This window comes from Barbus barbus (genome assembly GCF_936440315.1).
Source record: "Barbus barbus genome assembly, chromosome: 14".
NCBI classification, from domain to species: Eukaryota; Metazoa; Chordata; class Actinopteri; order Cypriniformes; family Cyprinidae; genus Barbus; species Barbus barbus.
In genome coordinates this window covers 16,348,144-16,375,398 of record NC_136742.1, presented here as the reverse complement: position 1 = coordinate 16,375,398, position 27,255 = coordinate 16,348,144, and the positions used below count along the sequence as shown (strand labels likewise).

The 27,255-nt window shown below is 36.8% G+C and overlaps 1 protein-coding gene across 2 annotated transcripts; it reads left to right on the top strand.

Moving 5' to 3' along the window:
• The first annotated feature begins 3,641 nt into the window (after nt 1–3,641).
• Nucleotides 3,642–25,247, top strand: LOC306880436 (mitogen-activated protein kinase kinase kinase 7-like). 2 transcript variants are annotated; one of them, XM_079433935.1, is made up of 17 exons: nt 3,642–4,422; nt 4,781–4,891; nt 5,026–5,091; nt 5,257–5,302; nt 6,363–6,501; nt 7,958–8,082; nt 11,593–11,721; nt 11,794–11,924; nt 12,033–12,114; nt 13,165–13,262; nt 13,349–13,499; nt 14,797–14,877; nt 18,128–18,195; nt 21,718–21,781; nt 22,359–22,420; nt 22,975–23,090; nt 23,273–25,247. In XM_079433935.1, exons 1-17 carry the CDS (start codon nt 4,333–4,335, stop codon nt 23,451–23,453), a joined length of 1,740 nt encoding a protein of 579 aa, XP_079290061.1. In that variant the 5' UTR covers nt 3,642–4,332; the 3' UTR covers nt 23,454–25,247. The 2 variants fall into 2 exon arrangements, with proteins under 2 accessions (XP_079290061.1, XP_079290062.1); XM_079433936.1 differs by lacking the exon at nt 14,797–14,877.
• Nucleotides 25,248–27,255: the final 2,008 nt, after the last annotated feature.

Genomic DNA, 27,255 nt, shown 5'->3' with positions numbered 1-27,255 from the left:
AATAACAGTTTTGCTGTTTATTTAATAGTTTTGTGCTGTTGTGTCATAATTGTATATGAAGAGCTCATTTGCAAAAACAGATAACTCTGTTTTCATTGTGCATTCCAATTAATCTCAATCAAACTGCAGTTGAGTTATTTTGATTAGATTAAAAAAATAACTAAAGAATACAGCCAACTAACACAATAAAAACACGATAAAATAATAAAAAACATGATTTAAGTTATCTGTTTTTGCGAATAAACTCATACATTATGTTTTAATCTATCTTAATTAAATTATCAGGGCATCTAAATTATATAAAAGAGACATAACATCACTACTGAAAAGTCTATATATTTAGATATTTATGAAAAGTTTTCTGAAGAAGTATGAAGATTATTGTTAAGAGGAAACCGGGGCTAGTTGTCACAGGGGCTACATCTGCCAAATTAAGGGTTTGAATCATCATTTATTTATCTTTCATAATTGATTTTGCTGAAATAAATTACAACGAGGATCTTTTTGGGAGGAGGGATAATAAAGGATAATATTAATTTATTTACTATACACAAATTGTATCAATAATCAATATATCCTGAGAAATATTCAGTAGGGTAAAAAGTTTGACTACTAGCCCCGGTCTCCCCCACTTCCTGCCCGTATTACTATCCAAATTACTATCACAAATTACAATACTGCACCATTACTCGTTGCATGGAACCCACAGTGGAAATGATGTCACCAGTTCCCCAGAGAGGACAGCGCACCGCTGGAAAGGTTACTTCATCTCAGTAACCTTGTTTGCATATGAACGAACGTTGTTTATAGTTTTCCAGCAGTGTTTTTTTCCAGAGATGAATGGGGATCATTTTCAGCTGTCATGAAATGATGGTTGAAATTCTGGGTTTATATTTAGCTCACCGAGGGCATGTGACCAGGTTGCTCAGCAAATTTGATTTGTTGATCAGTTTGATGTCATTCCAGTTAAAGACACAACAATGTACAAATAGACTTGGATAGGTATGGATCACAAATGCTTTTTAGACAGGTGATAGTGCAAGTGACAACATGACTAAAAACATTTTAATGTACTGAATTCTTTCAAAACTCATTTTAGCACAGCAATATGAAATTCTAGCTGTGGAAAATTTAAGCTAACTGTTCTGCTGTGTTTGAGACTTTGATATAGTCACTTACCTATACAATTATTTTCAAACAAGCCAGTAATTGAAGACATTTTCCCTATAGGAATGGAACCAATGGAACCTATAGACATAGACAAGAACCTCATTACTGACATTACTGGTAATGTAAAGTAACATTAAGTCAAATTAAGCCTCATGCACAATAGTTTTCCACACCTTTTAATAATTTCTAGTTCTGTGTTTTTCCAATGGTTGAACAAGGAGCAGACGAGGGCTGTTTGCCAACCACTGACTCACAATGAGAGCTCTTCATTATTATGTTCTGGAAAAAAAAAGTTTAAACATCACTGCTATATCCCGACAGAAGGAAAAGAAGTTTATCTATTTTGTTAGGTTTCACCACTGTGCTATACATTTTGTTTACACTGATAGAAATGGGGTTGTTACACTGTTAGTTGTATATGGGATGGGAAAAATAATAAGCTTTTGCTTCCTCCCGCTCCTTTTCGGATATTTTGTCATTTATAACGTCTTATGGACATGGTTTTTCTTTGGTGTTGAAACACATTTGTTGTGTATGTATGTTTTGTTTTATATTGTGCTTTGTTTGAAATAAAAAATAAAAGAGAAAAAAGATATAACGGTATTAATGAAATCTGAAATTTGAACATTGTGAAAAAGTTCTTGTAACTTATTTCATAAAGTGAAACTTTCATATATTTTTGATTCATTACATGCAAAGTAAAACATTTCAAAAGTTTTTTTTGTTTTAATTTTGATGATTAGAGCTTACAACTCATGAAAGTCAAAAATCAGTATCTCAAAATATATTTTTTTTATATTTACATTTGAGTTTCAATTAATGACCATCCCTACAGTATAAATTCCGGGTATCTCTTGTTCTTTGAAACCACAATAATAGAGAAGACTGCTGACTTGGCAATGATCTAGAAGACGAACATTGACACCCTCCACAAAGAGGGTAAGTCACAGAGGGTCATTACTGAAAGGTGTGGCTGTTTACAGAGTGCTGTATCAAAGCATATTAAATGCAAAGTTGACTGGAAGGAAGAATTTGGGTAGGAAAAGGTGCACAAGCAACAGGGATGAACGCAAGCTTGAGAATACTGTCAAGCAAAGCTGATTCAAACACGGGAGAGCTTCACAAGGAGTGGACTGAAGCTGGAGTCAGTGCATCAAGAGTCACCACGCTCAGACGTCTTCAGGAAAAGGGCTACCAAGCCACTTCTGAACCAGAGACAACGTCAGAAGCGTCTTACCTGGGCTGTGGAGAAAAAGAACTGGACTGTTGCTCAGTGGTCCAAAGTCCTCTTTTCAGATGAAAGTAAATTTTGCATTTCATTTGGAAATCAAGGTCCCAGAGTCTGGAAGAAGAGTGGAGAGGCACAGAATCCATGTTGCTTGAAGTCCAGTGTGAAGTTTCCACAGTCAGTGATGATTTGGGCTGCCATGTCATCTGCTGTTGATCCACTGTGTTTTCTGAAGTCCACAGTCAGCACAGCCATCTACCAGGAAATTTTAGAGCACTTCATGCTTCCTTCTGCTGACAAGCTTTATGGAGATGCTGATTTCATTTACCAGCAGGACTTGGCACCTGCCCACACTGCCAAAGGCACCAAAAGCTGGTTCAGTGACCATGATGTTACTGTGCTTGATTGGCCAGCAAACTCGCCTGACCTGAACCCCATAGAGGAAGATGAGAGACACCAGACCCAACAATGCAGATGACCTGAAGGCCGCTATCAAAGCAACCTGGGCTTCCATTACACCTGAGCAGTGCCACAGGCTGATTGCCTCCATGCCACGCCGCATTGATGCAGTAATTCATGCAAAAGGAGGCCCAACCAAGTATTGAGTGCATAAAAATGAACATACTTTTCAGAAGCCTGACATTTATGTTTAAAATATGCTTTTTTTATTGATCTTATGTAATATTCTAATTTTCTGAGACACTGAATTTTGGGTTTTCATTATCTGGAAGCCATAATCATCAAAATTTCAAGAAATAAAGGCTTGAAATATTTCACTCTATGTGTAATGAATCTATATAATATATGGATTTCACTTTCTGAAATGAGTGACAAAAATATTGACCTTTTTCCATGATATTCATTTTTTTTTTTAGATGTACCTGTATTAGCAAATGTGCTGTGGTGACAACGGAGTTGAAAATCAGTTTGGAAATGTATTCCTTCATGTAGGCTAAGTAAATTTTACAAAGGTGAATATTGCACAGATTCATAAATATATATTCTCTGTTTGTCCCAATACTCAATAAGTTCTATGTAAGATATGTATTGCTTAAATAAGAATTTTTTTGTAGGCCTCCGTGCATGATGTTACCTGGTGCAGTAAAGATGCTACTCAGTAATGAAATTTATCCTTTTTTTCTTCTCAATAGAAACACACCTCCAGATAAATATTGTAACACGACCAATCCCCTGTTATAACGACTGAAAATGATTTTGGCAGGCCTTGCTTGACTCCAATCTTGGAGACGTTTCAGTTGGCATGGACTAGAGGGGGCACAATACAAGAGAGCGCACACTTCCTGGAGCCTAAACAACCCCAGCAGAAAACAAGAAAAACAAACGAGCCCATGGAGGCGAGAGCTGTAAAGTTCTAGTCCCGCGTCCGATGGCTCGGATGGTTTGTCCTGGTTAACGGGACACGTAAAAGCAGGTTTTATCGAGCGGCATCATCGGCTACATAGAAAGGCCGATGTGCGGAGCGGCAGCGGCGGTGTGGAGTGAGCGCTGCGCGGAGGAGAGATCCATCGACCGCACCAGCACGAGCCAACAAGCGGCCTAGCGCTAACACGCAACAGCCGGCGCTTTTATGTCGATGGGATACCCTTAAGTGTACCTCACAGGGCGTATTCCCCCCTTCTGAATGACCACAATTTTCCGTCGTTTGGCATGTCTGACATTCTTTAATCTGGGTCGGAGCCTCTTAGCCGCCTGGCTAACGGATTATATTGACAGGTTAACTCGTTAGCCGCTAAACAAGTTTTTAAAGCGACTTATCGTACACGTATATCTGTGTAATGCAGACCGTGTCGAGGGAAGAGGCTCTCCAGCTTCTGTTTTTATTCTGAAAACGTTCGGTTGTGAAGTCTGAAGAGTTTTAGTACAATAAAGTCTGTTGTTTGTGTATTAATGATTAGCTGGCTAACGAGCTAGCGATGTCTATGTTCTCCGCCGAAATGCTGGAAACACCACCTGTGTACCCGTTTGAGGAGATAGACTACTATGCTGATATTGATGTGGAAGAGGTGAGTGGCATGATAAGCAGGTGATAAAGTTAATAAACACGGACAGGATCGTGGAAATGTCCTGCAAACGTTCCCTCGATAGCTAATACCATCAGTGGGACATTTGACATTGTCTATCATTATACATTACCTAATCTTTTACTTCATTTGTTATGTTTTTCAGTTTTTGTTAAGTCACACTGTGTTTGAAGTACTAATACGTCTGTTTGCAGTTTGTTTTATGAAACACCTTTACATTGTTCTAGTTGTTATGCTTTTTTTGTACTAAGTTTGTTTTGAAATGTTCTGCGCTGCTGTGAGGTTGTGAATGTGTGCTTTCACTCGGTGTGATGTTCTCTTACATATGTGTGTTGTGTAGGTGGTGGGCAGAGGGGCATTTGGTGTTGTGTGCAAGGCCAAGTGGAAAGGTAGAGATGTGGCCATCAAGACTATAGAAAGTGAATCGGAGAGAAATGCCTTTATTGTTGAGGTACTATCATGTTCTGTTTCACTTGTTCACATTAATGACTAGTCAGAAACAACAAATTGTGCATAAACAGACATTTGCTCTATTTTATTTCAAAAAAGCAATTGATTGAGTCTTCTGTATTCTCTCTTCTCCAGCTTCGCCAGTTGTCCCGTGTAAATCATCCCAACATTGTGAAGCTTTACGGTTCCTGCAGTAACCCCGTAAGTCTCTACAACATGTTGTGATTTAGTAGATTTTGATCGTGTGATCATGAAACTTGATGTTGAAGTGTTTGCTATAGTCAAACTATATGTATGTGTGTGTGTGTTTATTTTTTATTCATGTGAAATGAAACTTGAAACAAGGTTGCTGATCTTTTACTGCAGGTATGTCTGGTGATGGAATATGCAGAGGGGGGTTCATTGTATAATGGTGAGTTTTTAGTAAATTATTTACAACATTTTATGCACACAGTAGCTTTACAAGATCTTTTGAAAACGTACATTAGCATTATATCAAAATCATCTAGAAGGGTAGTAAATATCTAAAATCCTTTGTGAATCAACAGGGGGGAAAAAATCCATATTTGTCAATATAAGTACTCTACCATTCAAAAGTTTGGAGTTAATAAGATTTTTAAAATATTTATGGATTAAATTGATTAAAAGTGACAGTAAAGACGTTATAAAAAATAAATAAATGGTAAAAAATAATAATAATAATTATGGAAATTAATCATAAATAAATGCTGTTACTTTGAAATATATATTAATCAAAGAATCTGTAAAACATTATATAACGTTCTCTACAAACATTTTAAGCAACACAACTGTTTTCAACATTGATGATAATAAGAAATGTTTCTTGAGCTCCAAATCAGCATATTATAAAGATTTCTGAAGGATTATGTGACACTGAAGACTGGAGTAATTACTGCTGAAAATGTAGCCTTGTCATTGCAGACATAAAATACATTTTAAAATATAATAGAATAGAAAAGTTATTTTAAATTGTAATAATATTTCACAATATTACAGTTTTTACTGTATTGTTAATAAATGCAGCTTTGTTGAGCATAAGCGACTTCTTTCAAAAGAAAGAACAGACCCCAAACTTATGAATGGTAGCATATGGTTTTCAATCAGGGGTTTGGGTCCCACTAGGGGGTCTTGGCAAACACTGTTTGGCTTATTAAAAATAATTCTTATTTTTTGGCTGCCATATTAGGTTTGCCTTTATAAAGGTACAAAAAGGGAGTAAATACACGAGATTCTGTTATGCATTATTTTTCATGGTACAGTTTTAAATGTCCTTTACCTAAATATTTTAAAAATAGTTGGTTCGAAATTGCTCCCTAACCCTTTGGCTTATAGTAATAGCAACTGCTAAAGTTCTTCTCAGTTTCCAAGCACATGAGGCTGTTCCACAACTGAGTGAGTGAATGTTTTAGCGTGTATGTGTGCTTGTGTTTATGACTGTTCTGTGTTGACAGTGCTGCACGGTGCAGAGCCCCTTCCTCACTACACTGCATCTCACGCCATGAGCTGGTGCCTGCAGTGTTCTCAGGGGGTCTCGTATCTCCACGGCATGAAACCAAAGGCTCTCATTCACAGGGACCTCAAACCTCCCAAGTATGCACCTCCATGATTTCTCTCTCATTACACTGTCTTACATCATGTCCCTGGAAAACATTCATTTTTCTCCCTACATGTACGATTGTTACAGTTAGTTCTTGTTGTGTAAGGTCTCCATGTCCATAAAGATTTGTTTTTGCTATTATACAAGTGTCTTAAACGCACCTGATTACATTGAGTCTTGCCTGACCCACTTGCGATCAAATCACCTGAGATTAATACCAGGTGTAAACAGACCATTTGTTTTCACTCTACATGTGTTGATGTGTTTTTTGACTGTGATGGAAACATTACTGGATCATTCAGGGCTGCCATTAATCATAAATGCTGTCTGGTCCAGGTGTCAGAGGTTGTATGTTCTAGAATCTTACGCTGCATCACTTACATCATGGCAGCGTATGGTGTTGTCCAAGCCAGGGCGGGTTATTTATGAGGCTCTGTTTGTAAAAAGCCCTGGCAGCACACCATGGAAATGGTCAGCTGGCTTCTCTCCCAGACGCTGAGAATGAAGTTCTCGGGAAGAACTGGGTTATTACTAACATCTGATATATTACAGCTCACTAAAGCTGGCATCAAACCCCCATGAACTGTTCAGAAGTGCTTAAACTGCGTTTAATCGGACTAAAGCGCAGTTGGTGACTTGTTAACTGCCACCTGTATACCTCCATTTCTACTCAAAATATTGTAGCAGTTTCTAATTGAAGTTTTAAAAAAAAAAAAAAAAAAAAAAAAAAGTTGTTAATTTTTGTTCTCATGCTGGGAAGTTTGGAGTGAGAACAATTTATTATTTTTATTTTTTACTTTCTGGTCAACTGAGATAAGAAATGTTTCTTTAAACAAATCAGCGTAATAGAAGGTTTCTGAAGGATCACGTGATGCTGTTGATTGGAGTAATCACAGGAACAGCACAGAAATGAATTACAAAATACACATTTTAAGTATATATTCAAACGTAAAACAGTTATTTTCAGTTGTATTAATAATTCACAGAATTTTTGATCAAATAAATTCAGCTGTGGTGAGCTTTTTTTTAAGAGAAGTTTCTTTCACGAACGACAAAAAAAAAAATCTAACCAACCCCAAACATTTGAACTAGAGGGTATGAATTCTGTTAATGATTTTTCCAAAGCAATTTACAAATTAGGGGAATTGGAAGAAATGTATAATATAAAAGCCAACAATATTAACAGTGCCAAAAAATAAAGATGTTAGTAATCAGGTTGCACACGTTATTGTAACTGGCATTGAAATGAATGGGAATGCACACAACTGAATAGACTAAGCAGCAAAAAAAAAGTTCCTGAAGTTGTCATAATTTGGTGAATTAATCTGAGACCGCTTTTGCCATAGTATTCCCATAATGCCTAAAAATGCTGTCTGTGAGTTCGCTACATGTTTTCCTTCTTCCTGGAGATATCTCTGTTTATATCTTTTGTATATTTTTTGCTCCTAGTCTGCTCCTGGTTGCTGGAGGTACTGTGCTGAAGATCTGTGACTTTGGGACAGCATGTGACATCCAGACACACATGACTAATAACAAGGGAAGCGCAGCCTGGATGGCCCCAGAGGTGTTTGAAGGCAAGATTCAGGAACTATTCAAAAACTTTTGTTCTGTTTTGCACATCCGCTTATAAATGGGCTGTTTTTTATAATTTTTTATTTTTCTCAGATGATTTTAATGGCAAAACGTACTTGTTCTTTGCACTTTTTTCCTGTTTCTCATTAATTGACTTCTCATAGGCCATTTCAGTCTTCGCTTTCACTCATACAAATATTTCCCCAAAACCAGAGTTGGTGGACGTTCCTGGTCTAGATGATGGATGAAACCATTATAATTTAATGCATGCTTTCGCAATCAACCGGTAATGGGTTTCAATTTTACCAAACGCGCTCAGGGGCACTCGGCTGTCAGGGGGGTCAGAGGAAACCTCAATTAGGAGCAGGTTGTTATCTTGTTTGTTTGGGGAGGAGCAGAAATCCCATGTTATTGCTCCACTAGCAATGCCAGCAGAGGAGACGCAGCACTGCTCATTTGCCGCACTGACAACAGTATTATCAGAAGACCAGAGCAAGACAGCTAAAGACATACTAGTGCGAGGCGCTGTAATTTAAGAATAATAAGAGCAGCAATTAAGGCTCTCCAGGGCAGCATGAGAGGAAATTAGTTCATCTGTTCAAAAAGGGCCGACAAGATAAAGTCTCCCCCACCCAGGATGCCAGAAAACGAGCTTATGGGAAATGGCTTTCATTCTTTGTTGTATGGTACCATTTGCATCAATGTTATTTTGGGTAGCTTGATGCAAATGTCAACCACACCATAGAATAATGAATTATTTACCATAGGAGCCAGACCCCTTGAAAATAATTAATTTAGTGTTCAACATCTATAATTGTTCAAATTAAATGTAATAAATGTAAGGAAATTTCATTGTTCATCTCGTGCTCAACAAGACTACATTTTATTTGATCGAACAGCATTTATTAGAAATCTAAATCTTTTGTAACATTATAAATATCTTAACTGTCAGTTTTGATCCATGTAATGCATCCTTACTGAATTTAAGTGTTAATTTCTTTAAAAAAAAAAAAATCTTGCTGACCTTAAACCTTTGTACAGTAGTGACAAATAACTTGCTGCACTCATCCATGTCATTGTAATCATTTATGCATTATAAAAAAAATCTTAAATGTTAATAATAATACAATAATAATTCTCTTTTAACTTTAAACATTTAAAAAAAAACTTTGTGTAATCACAGGAATACCCAGTAGCTTTGAAGCATCTAAATATTATTTTCAGAAAAAAGGCTGAACTAAAATGTGGACCTAAATCAGGAAATTATGAGCATGTAAAGGTAATTATTAGGGATGCACGATATTTATTGGACCGATAAATTATCGACCGATATGAGATAAAATGACGTCATTTTTATTGCTCCGATAAATAACCTAAATCCGATAACTGGATCCGATAAAGTATGCTTGCTGGTAAATCAATCAAGTCTGATTTATCTGAGATTCATCTTCTTTCCGAGTGCAAGTGATTGCAGCTTTAAACTGCAGTGACTCTCAGCATGTGTTGTGCTCATTACGTCATCATTTGCGAACATGTCTTCGCCGGTCTGGAAGTTTTTCTCGGTGGCAGAGGAGGACAATGCCATTGCTATTTCCAGCGCGTGTTCAGCAAGGATTCCGAAAGGAGGAAAAAAGCCATCAAGTAGGGTTGTGACAGTGAGGAAATTTTCCCACTGGTTAATCGACGTGTGTCAACATCTTACCGGTATCACCTCGGTGGATGGGGGGTGGACGTCGATTGAGTCTAATCTCTTTTCCTCGCTTTCCTTCGGTTTTAAATAGCTTGTAAGCTCTGTGCGCGTTTTATTTTCACTTTTAAATTAATGGCAATTCGGCATCAATTGCTTGAATTCAATTCAAGCAACAACAAAATACAACATAGAACATATAGCTAACTTTTAGTAATAAAACAACTAAAAATGCACCATGCTATATGCCTAATATAAAATAACAGATAACTTACAAATTTTAAATATGCATGGTAGGCCTATACAAAACTGAAAATCAGTAAAGACTGAGGAACAAATAATTATAAAACGTAGAACGTTTATTAGTGAGATGGAAAGTTTTGAGGCACGGACTGCATACACCTTGATGTAAAATAATGGGAAAAATATCACAGTTTAAATAAAATAAAAATCCGCAAATACTGTGAAACCAAATAGGCTAAATGAGAAACGAATGTTTAAAAAATAAATAAATAGACCTTCCAATATCACCTTATCAACAGGCTTTTCAAAATCCAAAAATATTTTTAAAACAGGCACTTTTACATTTCGTTTTGAAACTCTTCTGCCATCGTCTTGTCTTTTTCACCTCACTCTTGTCAGTCAGCTTGACTCACTCTCCTCGGGTGATAAATTAAATCTGATCTGTAATGCGCGACTGTCGTTCGTTCACAAAAATGAACCGAAATACATGCCTCACAGACATGATAAATATGTCTAAAGAAAGCTTTAAATTGCTACTTAACGAAATAAAAACGAAAACAAAAACTATTTAATACAATCGTTATCTGTGAAGATGCACTTCTCTCTAAAGGCGCGTCTAACGAGGAGATGACGAATCCTTACTATTTCCCCCGGACACATTCATGGTAATTACTTTTGCTTTATTGTGTGTATTTGAAGCAGAACTCTTCAGCTGTGCTGACGGCTCGCTGCTGCTGCGGGACACTAAACACTGTCGAGTCGCTCTTGATAGTCGCAGCAGCATGGACTCATGTTGTTTCCACCAGCGTGGCAATTTTTTTTCATCAATAATTGATGGATGTCTAAAATATAAAGATAAGGAGAAGCCTAAAACAGGCCCGAGGCCCGGCCCGCGTCTGAACTATGACGTGAATATTGTCCCGAAGCCCAGCCCTAGGGACATAAAGTAGGAGCCCGACTTTAAATTAAATTTAAAATAATAATAATAATAATAATAATTGGGGGCTAAAAGTGTGTTGTAATGCAAGTGTTACTGAACATGTACCGAGTAAAATATTACTGAAAATTGATTAGTAATGCCTTACACTACTGTAATACGTTACTGTAATGCATTACTTTTGTAACGCCTTACTCCCAACACTGCTTAAAGACTATATAACTTTGTCATCCTCGTGCACTAAAAACGTTGAATAGATGCATTTCTTTATGCATGAAATATTTGAATATAAATTTGTTGTTAATGAGTTGTTAATTGCAGATAAACCTTAGTTCTGTCATAATTCTGTTAAACCATTTCTGTTACAAAGTATTGTGGTGCCTTACACAAAAAATAAAAAACATTTGAAGAGTCAGGACTGATGTTTGCTATAGTTAGGCCAGAGCTACTAAAATATCAGTTTAATCAGTGAATCTTAGATTTTGTATTCTCCTGGGTGCACAAACTGCAGATTATATGAAAATTATAATATAAAAATATGAATTTATCGGCATCGGCCATGAGGAGGACTTAATTATCGGTATCGGTTAAAATTTTTCATATCGTGCATCACTAGTAATTATTATCTGTATGATTGTGCTGCAGGCAGTAACTACAGTGAGAAGTGTGACGTGTTCAGTTGGGGTATAATTCTATGGGAGGTGATCACGCGCCGGAAGCCCTTTGATGAAATCGGTGGCCCTGCTTTCCGCATCATGTGGGCTGTGCACCGTGGTAAGTTGTACATCTGAGACAGTTTGTCTTTTGATTCAAGATTAGATGCTTCAATCATCTTTCTTTCTGTAGGCACGCGTCCACCTCTCATTAAGAACTTACCGAAGCCCATAGAGAGTCTGATGACTCGTTGCTGGTCCAAAGACCCATCGCAACGGCCTTCCATGGAGGAGATAGTGAAGATTATGAGCCACCTTATGAGGGTAACGCCACACCGCCAGCATGCCTGGCAAATCATCCCAGTGTTCCTGACTGTCTATTCTGTATCTTATTCAGCCTCTTCAGTCTGATCCCTCTCTCCCCCCCTCTAGTATTTCCCAGGATCAGAAGAGCCTCTTCAGTACCCTTATCAGTATTCAGATGAAGGCCAGAGTAACTCTGCCACCAGCACAGGTACAGAATGACATAATAGGTTTGAGTAAAATGAAATAGCCATGAACAAGTATTTATTATTTTGTTCAAATCATTTTCGGATGGTGTGGGTGAGAAAACAAATGGTTTAGATGACTAAATTCTTCCAGACTGTTACACTACCATTCAAAAGTTTGAGGTCAGTAAGTTATTTATTTTAAATAGAACATTACTGAATTTATTCAGCCAGAATGCAATAAATTGATCAAAAGGAACAGTAAAAGCTTTTACATTGTTACAAATTATTTTTATTTCAAATAAATGCTGTTATTTTGTTACATTCAAAGAACCCTGAAAAACATATCAGAGTTTTCACAAAAATATTAAGGAGCACAACTGTTCTCTGTTAAATAGGACAACTCAAGCGTGGTAGGAAATGTTTCTAGAGCACCAAATTAGCATATTAGAATGATATCTGAAGGTCAATGTGACACTAAAGACTAGAGAAATGGCTGCTGAAATAAAGTCTAAAATATATTAAAATAGAAAAGTTATTTTAAATTGTAATAGTATTTGTGATCCTGGACCACAAAGCCTGTCATAAGGGTCAATTGAGGGTGCAAAAAAAGTCTAAATATTGAGAAAATCGCCTTTAAAGTTGTCCAAATGAAGTTCTTAGCAATGCATATTCCTAGTCAAAAAATTAAGTTTTGAGATATTTATGGTAGGAAATTTACCAAATCCCTTTATGGAACATGATCTTTACTTAATAGCCTAATGAATTTTGGCATAAAAGAAAAATCTATAATTTTGACCCATACAGTGTATTGTTGACTATTGCTACAAATATACCCATGCTACTTATGACTGGATTTGTGGTCCAGGGTCACATTTCACAATATTTTTACTGTATTGTTCGTCAAATAAAGCCTAAGAGACTACTTTCAACAAAATTTAAAAATCTTACTGCCCCAAAACTTTTTAATCGCTGTGTACTGTATATAGGTTTGTTGTTGTTTTAGATAATTTTAGAAGGGTACTGAAGTCAAACTTAAAGTTTGTAAATTTAAATAACACATCTCTCTAATCCAGGCTCATATATAGACTACACATGTACCAGCAACAAGAACGATATCAACACCAACTCCCCTGGCAGCAACGACACCATCAAGTTCCCATATAAACCAAAGGTAGCACATCAATAGTCTACATAACCACACAAAGACAGTGTCCTCTAGGAAAGCTCAGAAGTTGAATTGGTATTTGTATGTTTCAGGGCGACCCATTAAGGCCTGGTCACCCTCTCTCCAGAGGGGGCAGTGTAGAGAGTCTTTCTGGCAGACCACATTGTCTGGCTTCCTCCGACAGCAAACGAATGAGCACAGATCTCTCCGAACTGGAGCACAGATTGCCCTTTGCTCCCGCAGGTAACATTTGTCACCTCAGTGCTAAAGCTTCATTCCTTGCCAGAAATTCATTAAGAGACAATGACATTTTACATTTCATACATGTTTTTTCTCTTTTGCAGTAGACACAAATATTGATATAACTCCACACCTTTCTATTCCTGTTATCAATTTTGTCCTCAGGTTGACATGTTAACAAAGAACACACACCACTAACAGTGTCCCTTTTATAGACATTGACCTCACTTTTCTGTATTTGCACTGGCTGGATAGTCCATACACTAGTACCCAGTGTACCGCTGACCTCAGTCAGTGCGCCCCAAACACACATCAGACACAAAGAGCTGCATGGCATCTCCATTCCACCTTTGATCTGTCCTTCTGCAGTCAGTCGTTCCAGCAGGCTTCTCGCCTCTGCACGGATGTATGTGCTTTGTGTACGTGTCTGTATGTGTGTTGCATGTATAGGGCCTTTCCCACCGCAGGAATCTTTTCATAGTACCCAAACTAATTGTGGAACTACCCACTTTTTGGCGTGTTCGCACCGCGGGAACTAGGAACGGTTTTAGTTCCAGGAACTCCGTTTGGATGAACTAAATTAGCTCCTACTTCAGAGTAGGGTCTAAAACAGTTCTAGGAACTATCCGTGACGTAAATGTACGCTGATTGTCTAAACGTGTACAAAAATGCCCGCCATGATTTAAAACACCGTGTAAACATATACTGTGTAAACATTGTATCATACTGAGAGCATTTATAAACGGCATTTACCTGAAGACTTCGTCTACAGCGTTTTGTGCTTCTATCAGCCTCAATGAAATGTAACACTGCAAATTGTCGTTGGAGATTCTTGGTCCTCCTTTCTGTTCTTTCAATCGCTTGACGTATACGTCGAAATTCCATGTCCATTATTGTGAAACCCGAGAGACAACAAAAACACCGCTCCGATCACACCATCCTCCTGTTGTTAACGTTGTTCTTCTTTGTTTACGTTGTTGAACGCCGTGTACAAATGACGTCGCTGTCGACCGGCTTACGTCATTTCTTAGTACCAACTGTCGGTGCGAATGCAACCCTTTAAATGGTACTGGGAAATAGTTTGCGCAAAATCGTCCCAGTACTTTAGTACTGTACTTTTAGTTCTGGAACTAAAGCAGTGCGAAAGGCCATTATGTTCTGATGCCGCTGAAGAATGGAGCGACATCCCTTACCCAGTCTGCTTTGCTGTCTGCACCACCCTCTCTCTGTCTCAGTACATAACATTGTCTGCATGCCTGTGTCCGTCGCTACAAGCGCGTCTGTATGTGTGTTTTTGCAGCACGTCCACAATTTAAGAGAGGTCACCGTAAAACGGCATCACATGGCACCATTCTGGACATTCCCAAGATCATCGTCACAGGTACCGGGAGTCCAGGCGCTCCCAGCAAACAGCTTCTAATCAGAGAAGGGGGTCACTGTGACGCACAAGCACGCAATGGTTGTTACTCCAGAATGTCTCACATCCCCCATCACTCTGACTTGGTGGAAAAGAGTAGAAAAAGATGTCAAAGAACAATAACATATGATCATTATCCAAACACTTGCATGCACATGCATTTATGCTATGAAGATGCATGTCGCAGTAATGTGTAAAACTCTTGATCAGGGTCATGACCTTATGGTTAGTTTAAACTGTATTGAAGCCAGCCATATACTACAGTTGATCCACTGAAAAAAACGTTTGCTATCCAGTGGATTGTGCAGTGCCATTTGCTACTTAATTATTTCAAACTATTTAAGGTTACACTTTATTTTAAGGTGTTCTTGTTACAGTGTAATTATACATTTAAGTACTGAGTAATATTAATTAATTACATGTACTTGTTATGTGGTTAGGATTAGAATTCATTAGTCAGAAACTGTGGCGTAAATAATACAGAACTAACTGGCTTGATTTGTGCATGCTGGAAAATAATCCAGTGATGATCAATTAAAAATGACCAAATCAAAACGGTTTCATGACCCCTGCTCTAAATGATTATTAGATTAGTGTTCGATTCTTTGTGTCTTTGTATTTAAATCCAAAAGCAATCGGTTACATTTTCTATATTGATCTTATATCCATCAAATATTTTCAGCTAATCTTTCCAACAAGTATTTTTTGTGTCAGATTTGATGGCGTATAGTGATCCTGGAGTAACAACCATTCCAATCTCTTCTGTCTCTCGCTCTCTTTGCTCTTTTTGATTGTAGTGAACTGCAGGCAATGATTTTCACACCCCATCCTCATGACTGCTTCTGCCTCTTACCACAAGAGGCATCTTGTTAATGCAATTTTTTTATTTTTTTTTAAATCAAGAAAATCCCATAAGCAGTGATTTAAAGTGATTCACTTTATCAGCAAGTGTGGTGAATGAGATGGGTATGTGGATTGATTGGCTGCCTCAATCTTCCTGTTTGGCTTTGTAGCAGGTGAAAGAGGATCAGCAAGCGTTTGTGTGTGTCTCTCTCGCTCTCTCAGTGGTCATACACTAGCTCGCCCTTGTCTCGCCTGCAGAAAGGATATCGCCAAATGCTCTGCTTTTTGTTCTTCCCTTCTCCATACACACACGTTCATTAACTCGTTCATTAATTCGGTGGATGTGGTTGTGATAAATCTCCTTCACATTGAGGGTCATCGCTATTATTATCTTCATCATCCCTAATAAAGCTGAAGGAAATGGGAACATTGAAGGATTGCAGAGTAGGGGAAAAGTTGCATGATCAAGAGGTTATTAATTTGGTGTAACAATGAGAAAATCTCATTTGCATCAGAATTGTATCCATCCTGCATGCAAGCTCTTAACCTGTCAATCATTTTTGTTATTCGCATAATCATTTTGACATGGAATTGACCTCATCAGTGACAATCATTATTAATAATAAAAGAGTGTTAAGGGCATATTCATTATAGTTTTTTTTATTGTTGTTTTTCTGCCATTTTTGTTGTAATATAAATTTTTTTAATTGAGTTCTTCTATGGGCTGATATCATTGCTTAAGAGAGATTACATCTATATTCATATTAGAACTGCTTCAACAATATCTGTCTTTAAATCTATATATATATATATAGAAAATTTATTTTTTAATTGTTTATAAACCTGTCGACTTGTTTTTGTTTTGCATACCCTGTGCAGCACTTTGGTCGACTTAGGTTGTTTTAAATGTGCTATATAAATAAACATTGTATTGTATATATTAAAGCAATATTACTGGTTAAATGCAAATTAGGGTCTATCAGCAGAATCTGTGGCATACAGCTGATGAATACAGACAATCATTTTGACTCATCTTTCAGGTTTTAAAATGCATTTAAAATGATAATCTTACAAGCCATGCCATGCAGAACCTGACAGCCTTTTTAGTATTTCTTAAGTTATTGTTTTAATTGGCTTAATATTATATTTTATATAATATGTGTGACCCTGGACCACAAAAGCAGTCTTAAGTCGCTGGGGTATATTTGTAGCAGTAGCTAAAAATACATTGTATGGGTCAAAATTATTGATTTTTCTTTGATTCCAAAAATCATTTGGACATTAAGTAAAGATCATGTTCCATGAAGATATTTAGTACATTTCCTACTGTAAATATATCACAACTTCATTTTTGATTAGTATTATGCATTGCTAAGAACTTAATTTGGACAACTTTAAAGGCAATTTATTCAATATTTATATTGAATCGAATCAAATGGGATCACCCTGCATCGTAATAGGGGTGAAACGTATAGCATCAAATTGGTAGCTGCTTCATATGTATCTTTAATGTATCATTGGCTATGCATCATGATGCGTATCACATCAGCCTTAGTTATGGAGATGCACATCCCTTATATATAAATATAGATATAAGGCTAGTTTTCTAGGTGGTTACCAACATATCTGCATTGGGTGGAGTTTTGCTTTACAAATAGTTAAATCCCATTCCTTCATTGTATCATTGGGAGAATATAAAGTGAAAGTAACAGGGTTTAATTTTCAAGGTTGGCATGACTTTAGTTGAAAGTTTGGATGCAACTCTGCATAGATCAGGTTAGTAAACGACGGTCACACCTGTCTAATGCTAACTTGTAAGACTATAGTTAAACTTTTAAAACCGTGAATGGTTTCAATCACATTGACATCATTACACAGTCCATCGTTAATGGTTGCATTTCATTTCTGCTGGTACTATTCTAGATGCTCTGTCTGAATTATAGTTTGCCTACAATGAGATTTGTTTGTGTTTGTTTATAGGTTTTAGTAAACTTGTGTAATCTTCTAATAGTCATGATTGAGAGTACAGCTCCTATCATCATTGCTGCTTCATGTTCTATAAATTCAAACTTATTAACTTCCAAACCAAAAAAACAAAACAACCATCTCTCAATGATAGGAGCTGTGATTCTGTAGGTGTGGTCTACTGATTTGGGGGTAAGGTGTGTGTGTGTTTTGCTGCGATGGCCTTGTGAGGGGTTTGGTCACACGAGATGCTGTCATTGTAGTGAGTTGGGGATTTAATCAGTGCAGCTGTCTGAGTGTCACATCCCTCTTGCTCCAGCCCTGGGGGGACTCATGCACTACAAATAAGACTTATCAGATTCTTCTTTTCTTTCCTTTCTCTTTCTTTCGCCTTTTTTTTTTGCAGCAACCTGTGAGCCTCATAGACGCAGTTCAGTGCAGGACCTTCCTGCCATTGGTACGGAGTCCAGTCAGGTAGGATGCTTCAATTTTACACTTTCAGTGGTGCAGTGTTTAAGGAACTGGGAAGAGTTTAGATGCAACAAACAATCTTTACAAATAGCGTTTTTGCAGCCAGGTAACTAAACGCTGTTCCATGTCCTCTGTGAAATAAACATCTGATTATGCACTGGAAAGACAATAGTTTATCAAATAAAAAAGAAAGAGAGAATCTAAGATCTGCTTTGTAAGAGGGTCTAGATTTTCCCCAAAGGGCTTTTGAACGGTCAAATCCTAACATCTAGCTCTCTTCCCTCACACTTGTCCTCAGTGCTCTTAGGAAAACAGTAGAGTTCATCCAAACTTTTAGGCAGTTGATGGTTGAGTGTCTCATCTCTTGATTTTTATTTATTTATTTATTTTAAGTACTGCATTTTCATGTGTTTTTTTTCTGGATGGGTGAATTCCATTTTATATGTTAACAGAAGTTACTAGTAATAATACACAGTGTATCACTGTAGATAATACATTTGAATGCTTTTAAAAATGCTTTTATCTCAGCGAGGCTGTATTTATTTAATCAAAATATTTTGTAAAATATTAGTAAAAACAGTAATATTGTGAAATATATTACAAATGACTGTTTTCCAGTTTAATATATTTTAAAATGCCAATCATTCCTTTGATAGCAAAGCTGAATTTTCAGCAGCCATTACTCTAGTAATATTATTGTCAATGTTTAAAAACGTAGTGCTACTTAATATTTTTTGTGGCTTGATTTTTTTTTTTTCCAGGATGAATAGAAAGTTCTAAGGAACAGCATTATTATTTGAAATAGAAATCATGTGTAACATTATAAAAGTCTTTGCTGTCACTTTTGATCAATGTTCCCTCTAAACTGCGCGCAGAGAAATAATGTGCCGTGCGCACGCATAAAATTAGTTGAAGCCATTTGATTGAACTCTAGTAAAAGAGAAAGAATTGCAATGCTCGGGCAACCGCTATAGAGTTGATGTCGCTGTGAAATAAAACGTCCTCGTATTAAAGAAGAGTGGCTTGATTAAGTGGTGGAAATAGTGGATGATGGGCACAGAACAGAACAAAACTCAGATATATTTACAGTCACACACAGGTGTATTGTGCAAACTTCACTTCATAGGAATGTTTAGACCGCTATATAAGAATTCACAAGTTTTTAGCTTACAAATCTCAGTTTAAATGCTTTGGTGTTTGTTTTCTATTCTGTCCTATCAGTTTGAATGCGTCATTTTGTTTTGATGTTATATGTTATGTTAGGCCTATATCATAAATCTAATAAATAACTGACCTTGTTTTTTAATGGACTCTCTTATGCTCATCAAGGCTGTATTTATTTGATCAAAATACAGAAAAAAAAACAGTAATATTGTAAAATATTATTGCAATTTCTAATATTGGTTTCCTGTTTTAATACTTTATTACTGAATCTTTATTACTGAATCTTCAGTATCATTACTCCAGTCTTCAGTGTCACATGATCTTTCAGAAATCATCTTAATATGCTGATTTATTATCAGTGTTGCTTAAAGGTGCCATGGGTGATTGTCTTCAGAAACATTTTTTGTTATTCTGGTTGAAAGTCTCTTTACATCCTGATAGCAATCATTAAGTTAAGTGGTCTAAATGTATTTATCTGTATTTATATATTCTGTGTAAGGTGTAGGACCAAGAAATGTTCGTCCAATCAAAATGTTCGGTCCGAGCGTTTTAATTGGCTTTCCTACCTGCTTGTCAACGTATGTATTTGCGTACCTCTGCGCACCCTGTTCGCACAGACATGATACGTCATCAGCGCGTTCACGCACACTGTGCAGATAGAGCGAGAATGGCAGGCAAACATCAACAACCCGATCTTCCTTCCTGGTATTGTAGTACTTTTACTAACAGTGCTATAAAGTTTTCTCACTGGTGAATGACACATGATGTAGCCCAGCGGTTCCCAATTCCAGTCCTCGAAACTTACAAGAGAAGTGTGACATAATATACCTCTGTAAATAAATACAATTTAAATTCACGTCTCGCACACTTTAATGCCCTTTGTATGGAACATACGCTTTGAACTGGCATCATGGCGGAATATCTGGTGATGTCCACTTCGCAGGGCACTTATGACTTACGGTCGAACAGAACAACCGTCGGGCGTGATAAGATATACATATGGAATGTGCAGAGCGGGGAGGGCGCCAGTACTGTAATTGGGAACCGTTGATGTAGCCTATTGTAGTAATTTAATGTTGTCTCAGGTATTCTGCTCTTTGAGCGTATGTGCGTTCAGGGGGTGTGGCTTTGGACGGCGATTGCAGGGAGGGTGGGACGTTTGCTTTCCGTGCTATCAGGCTAAAGATAGCATTTTCCGAGATCTCCTATTGCACCTCTAATTGTTTTTGGAACCTGTGATACTTTTTTCTTTGATGGATACAAAGTTAAAAGGAACAGCATTTATTCGAAATAAAAACAATTTCTAACAATATAACTTTACTATCACCTTTTATCCATTTAACACAACCCTGCTGAATAAAAGTATTAATTTCTTAAAAAATAAAAATTACTGACCCCAAGCTTTCGAATAGTAGTGTATATTGAAACAGAAACACAGCATTTCTATTTTGAATAAACACTGTTCTTTTGTAACTTTTTATTTATCAAAGAATCCTGAAAAATTATCACAGGTCCCAAAAAATATTAAGCAGCAAAACTGTTTCCTACATTGATTATAAATCAGCATATTAGAATGATTTCTGAAGGATCATGTGACACTGAAGACTGAAGTAATAATGCTTAAAAAGTCAGCTTTGCTTCACAGAAAACTTTTATTTTAAATTGCAATAATATTTCAAATAGATACAGCGTTGATGAGCATGAGAAACTTCTTTAAAAAACTTTACTAATCCCAAACTTTTGAACTGCAGTGTATTATACTGTAAGAAAAAAACTGTTTTCTCAGGTAACCTAAAATGTACATCATTTAGTTACATCAAGGGTCAAATCAAATATAAATAGCACATTAAAGTTAAGTTTCACACTTTTTTTGTGTGCGCACTGTACAGGTCTGGTATAAAGAATGTTTTTGCTCCGGTGACCGAAATGTCCGCCCAATAGAGAAAAGTTTTGCTCAGCAAGAAAAAAAAAATTAGAGGGAACATTGCTTTTGATAATTCTAATGCATCCTTAAATTAAATTTTATTTCAACTTGCATACTAAGAAATATTAATGTAAGATATAATTTCCTCCCTGAGTGTGTGAGAGCAATTAAAACCCCAGTTAAGACCCTCAGTAGTAGAATTCAGGTTTTTAAAATGAATAAGGATGTTGCTCACATAATTGTAAATGGCTGTATTGCTTCCTTAAGGTGACCGACCACATTATGCACACTTTGATAAGGGCCTTTTGTGAAATGATCCGTTGCATCTTCTTCCTGCAGTGCTCTTCAGGAGCCTTTGGAATCTACAATATTTTGTCAATATCAACATTTTGGCTTTTTTTTTTTATAACTAACATATATTGTTTGACCAATTACAGGATAGTAGGAACAACAGCAGATCATCCAGTCCCAGTGTGAGGATGATTACGCCAGACAGGACAGGTAGAGTCTACACTTTTCCTCCTAAGCATCAAACACTCACAAACACACACGTCTACATTTAAAAATGGATCGTATAAATGTTTCATAACTGGTAATCAGCTGGGCTTATAGTTGATACATTATTATATGACCGCTTTCTGCATGTTTGAAATTACATCATTGCAGATTATGACATTCTATAAAGATATTTCTGAGCACGCTGCTTGTTCCCTCAGTGTAACCTCAAAGTTCATGTCCTCAGTTTGTTTGTGTGTAAATCAGTATCAGTGACCGTAAACGGCTCAGGCAGAGAGACAGACGTTACGTAAGTCATCAATGATTTAAGATGCTTTTCTGTCTGACAGTTGCAGTCCTGGACTGAGTTGAGACGCGGCTATTTATTGCTGAACTCTCACTCTCTTTCTGTGGATTACCAGAGTGTACTATCAGCATTACACAACAAACTAAAAAACACTTATGTTGCGTAGGGGGCTGCTTTAGATCTACTTCAGGTCCAAATATTATAAATAGCTATATTGAATAAATCAGATCTTCTGTCCTCGATTCATGGTTTCCTGATGTTTCCTCATTCTTGTAGATACCAATGGCTCAGATAACTCCATCCCCATGGCCTACCTGACCTTGGACCATCAGTTACAGGTACACACTTTTAGGTTGAGGTATCAGAGAAAAATTTATAGATGTGAACGATATGATATACAGAATTTAGTATGATTTTGGCCTCCAAAAATAGACTAAAATGTAAAATTCTGAAATACTACACATTAAAATGTAGCATTTTCTGTTTCAGTTTTCAGCCCAGTCTGTCCAGAATTTACATTTTGATTTTCAGACAGGAATCATTTTGGTGCATCACTAATTGTGAAGTATGACTGCACATGCATGGAAACTGTTTAGTCTATATCTGTGGTCTGGATGGTTTTGTCTCCAGGGTGATGTGGTATCCCTCCTCTCAGAAGAAAAATTCCCAAGATGTAAAAACAGCCCTCTAATTGAATTAAGTCTGGGTTACAGTTTTAATGCTATTTATATGGTGTAATTCAGTTATAAATACATGGCAGCTTATTGAGAGTGAGGCATTTGATATTATTGGAGTTCAGGCCATGACTGATGTATAAATATATCTCTTTTGAATTTCAGATTAATTAGGCAAAGCGGTGACATTTGATGAATGAATCTGTGTTTGTTTGCAGCCTCTAGCCCCGTGTCCAAACTCCAAAGAATCAATGGCAGTGTTTGAGCAGCACTGTAAGATGGCACAGGAGTACCTGAAGGTGCAGACAGAGATCGCTCTTCTCATACAGAGGAAGTAAGTGAGGAATCTGAATCAAGTCTAGTCATTAGTTTGTACAATATGAACCTGGGTTCCTTGGGGTTATTATTGTTAACTAAAACTATTAAACGCGTCGTAATAATTAAAATATAAATATTAGCATTGAAATAAATAACTAAAAAAATAACATTAGTCTTCTCTAATGTACATCTCTACAGGAAAGAGCTGATAGATGAGCTGGACCAGGATGAGAAGGATCAGCAGAATGCGTGTCGCCTCGCTCAGGAGCACAAGAAACTCCTAGAGGAGAACAAGAGCCTATCTACCTACTACCAGAAGTGCAAAAAGCAACTGGAGCTGATCCGAGCGCAGCAGCAAAAGAGACAGGGCACCTCATGAACCCCTTTCATTAGGAAACAGAGCTAGAATGACTCTATAATCACAGTCCCTGTTATCTTATCCTCCCCAATCCAAAAATTGGGGTGGTTTATCTTTAATTTGAAATCTGAAATCTGCCTGTTAAAGTACCCCACGCCGGCCGCCCATGCCCCTATGCACCCATGAAACCTGTGAAGATGGTAACCGTATGAAATGTGCTCTACAGTTCAAGCGACCATGGGTCATTTCCCTGCGCTCAACTGCACAAGCATGCTGCGTTGCATGTGCCCGTGAATCCAACAGGATATGCAATAGCAGGGCCACAATTAAATCCAGGTGGGTGTAAAACACAGACTGCTGGCCGCTGATAAACACACGCAGTTCTTCAGAGATCTACAAGTCTAAACAAGCCAGCAAACACATTTTATTTTCAAAAGAGCTTTTAAGTATAGGGATGTTTAAAAGGAGGATGTAAAATGAGGTCTTTTGGAATGTCACGTTTTTCCCCCTTCCTCGAACATCCCAGAATTCCCAGTGGGGGTTGCCTCGTTCTCCTCGATTAGGTGTTGGACCTGGAGAATGTGAAAGCAAAGTTGCATACAAAAGCTAATTATATCATTTTAAATTTAGATTTTTATTTCGTTGCATTCACTTTGCGTGTATGTTCATTTTAACCCCTTTTTATGCAAAAAAAAGTGCTGTAGAGGTTTCCTTTTTTTATTATTTGTCTGCCCTAAAAAGTGTTATAATGTATCGATTGAAATCTGGGGATGTATCTTACATATGCCTTGCATGTGGACCTTATGTTTATGGATAAACAAGGGATGATCGGTGTGTATGTGCGGCCACTCCGCTTCCTTTAACATCCCGTTTGAAAACCATCGCTCTAAGAGAACGAAACAAATGGACTTGAGTGTATGTGATTTGTGAGTACAAACATTTTAATCATGACTTCAGTATTCTTGTGTTTCTTTGCTTTATCTAACTGTATGGTAATTTATCCAGGGTTTTCAGAGATCCGCTTCATAGTTTTTGTTGCAAGTGTGGGAAAGACGCTCTTTCTCTGAGCTTGATTTATGTATTTTTAGTTCACATGATGCCTTAGAGTTGAATCGCTTGCATTTTACTTGACTTGTTGCTTTATGGCAATGAGACCGCTCACACATGGCACACTTAATGCAATTACGTTTTAAAAGGCTTGCGAAAGCAACATGAATGAAATCAAGAGCGGCCAGATTGTGGTCTGGTCTCAATGGTCTTGTCAAATATGCTGCAGAAATCATGAAATTATGATAAGGGCAGTCTGGTTCCTTTTACTTTAGTTCCTCATTCCTACCACTAGTTGTACATCCCTGTACTTCATTTAAGAGAAATCAGAGCCGTATTGTTACATTAGGTTTGAGTTTATTTTAGATGTCACACTTTGTTTACTTTGTTGCCCCAGCACAACTCAACCCACATTTTTGCACAATCCCACCATGACTGGTTCTTGAAGAATGCTCACTGTAACGTGAAAATCTTGAGCAGGGTAAAGACTCATTTGGATGTTCAAGATCTTCAAGTGAGTTCTTTGCAAATCTTTTTGTTTAAGAATTGAAGTGGTGTATTTTATTTCTTTCTTAGATTTCAATGTTCATAATAAGTTTCTGTACTATGTGCTGTAAATAAGATGTCTGATTTCTTAAGCTGTTGGGAACGGGAATACACAGGTGAAGGTCGCATCTTGAAATAAATCAAACAGGTAAACATGCTCGGGACTGTCTGTGCTGTTTCTGGTCGTCCCTTCAACGTTTTTATAAACAGGATGTTGTTCACAAACATTCTCTCTCTCTTCTGCATATATATATATATAATACATTGTTTTGTTTATAATAAAAAATGTACATATAAATAAAAATACATATTATAATGTAACCATAAGTCATTCAAAGTTAGCGGATGTACACAATTGTGTAACCTCAAAAGGCAACAACACGTGCTCTAAAAGTGGTATTTAGTATTGTAAGCCAACATATTTTGAAGCAAGATGATGTATGATTATAGTGTTTATATAAATTAAAAGGCTACTGTACATTATATGTACACTATTATCACACTATACTGGGTTTTATAATACATCTTTAGTAGTCATTTTAAGAGTGGCAGGAGGCTCCTTAAAATAAATTCCATTTAATAGTTGTAAATATATAAAATCTAAATTAAAGATAATGATCATTTAAAAATGTTTTTAACAATAATATTAAAATTATATATTTAATAAATTAATTTCAGTAGATTAAGTGCAATAAAAGGATAGTTCACCCAAAAATGAAAATTGTGTCATTTACTCACCCTCATGTCATTCCAAACCTTTGAGTTTCTTTCTTATGTTGAACACAGAAGATATTTTAAAGAATGCCAGTAATCAAACAGTTGTTGGTCCCCACTCCCCATTGACTTCAATAGTATTTATTTCCCTACTATGGAAGTCAATGGGGACCAACAACTGTTCTTCAAAATATCTTTTGTGTTCAACATAAGAAAGAAACATAACAGGTTTGGAACGGCATGAGAGTATATGATGATAAAATTGTAATTTTTGGGTGAACTATTCCTTAGTTAATTACCACAAAACATATTTTCGATTATTTAAATCCATAAATGTAAAGTTTTTTTAAAGCAATAAAATTCTTCTGTTAAAACTTGTGTATTATTTGCGCTGTAAAGCGGTTTAAATATTTTAGGATCGATAGTTACCATGTCATGGCAATAAAAGGGATAGTTCAGCCATGAAAAAAAAATGTCATCTTTTAATAAATCTCAAGTTGTTCCAAACCTGTATGAGTTTCTTTGTTCTGTAAAAGTAAAACACAAAAGATGTTTTGAAGAATGTCGGAAACTAAACAGTCGACGGTAGCCATTGACTTCCATAGTATGGGGTCCAGCAACAGTTGAATTTTCATTTCATTTTCATTTTTGGTGAACTGTCCCTTTAAGTGAAATTGTAATTCCACACAGATAATGTCGGTAAAATATTTTTTTTCACATTAAAAATCGTGTTAAAAGGCATATTGTTTATGTCTTGGGCTTTACTTTCGAAAGTGTATGAATTGTATTTTATCAGTGCCTTACGGTAGCCGGGAATTTGACATTATTTAAAGTAAAATGAAGGACAAGTTGAAATGATTTCTTGTGCATTTCTTGTAGCTAATCAACACTTTTCAGTCGATTGAGTTTACCTTGGAATATTCCTTTCCCGATGTAATGCTTATACCAACCAGCAGAGGCCGACAGAGCTTAAGCCATTCATTTCTCTTCATCCGCAAACCCTTCCTGTCTCAAACAAAGGAATCTGGTGTGATGCTGATTAAAACACACACATGACAATGACAAACACAACAACGTACATCAAGTATTTCTTCAAAAATATCTGAACCATAGTTTCTTAAGTTAAAGAAGTAGTAAATAAAAACCATATAATTAGCAAAAGAACTAGCCAATATCTTCATATAAAGAAACTTGAGGGAGCCGGTGTGTATTACAGCCTAGAATAACAAGTATTGTGCAAATTAGGTTTAAATGTTACCTGCTCAGTACAATTGTTGTCACGCCATGTGCTTGAGGTTGGAATGACATGAATCAAACTCATTCAATCCACATGATGTCATTTCGCTCTCCTTTGGTGAAGCATTGTGTGTTGTATCTTCTCTGGCCAGTGTTAAGTGTTCAGGAGGTTGAGAAAGGAACTGAGGGTATTGTTTAGGGGCCGTCGGATGATATGCTGTCATCCTGGCCTTTTGTTTTTTGTTGTTCAGAGCAATGGCGAGAAATGACAAACAGACTA

What these genes read in the sequence shown, in the direction of transcription:
- LOC306880436 (XM_079433935.1), top strand. Translation starts at nt 4,333, where the DNA reads ATGTCTATGTTCTCCGCCGAAATGCTGGAAACACCACCTGTGTACCCG. An exon ending in CTGATATTGATGTGGAAGAG is followed by an intron (nt 4,423 to 4,780) that starts GTGAGTGGCATG and finishes TGTGTTGTGTAG; the next exon opens with GTGGTGGGCAGAGGGGCATT. An exon ending in CCTTGGACCATCAGTTACAG is followed by an intron (nt 22,421 to 22,974) that starts GTACACACTTTT and finishes GTTTGTTTGCAG; the next exon opens with CCTCTAGCCCCGTGTCCAAA.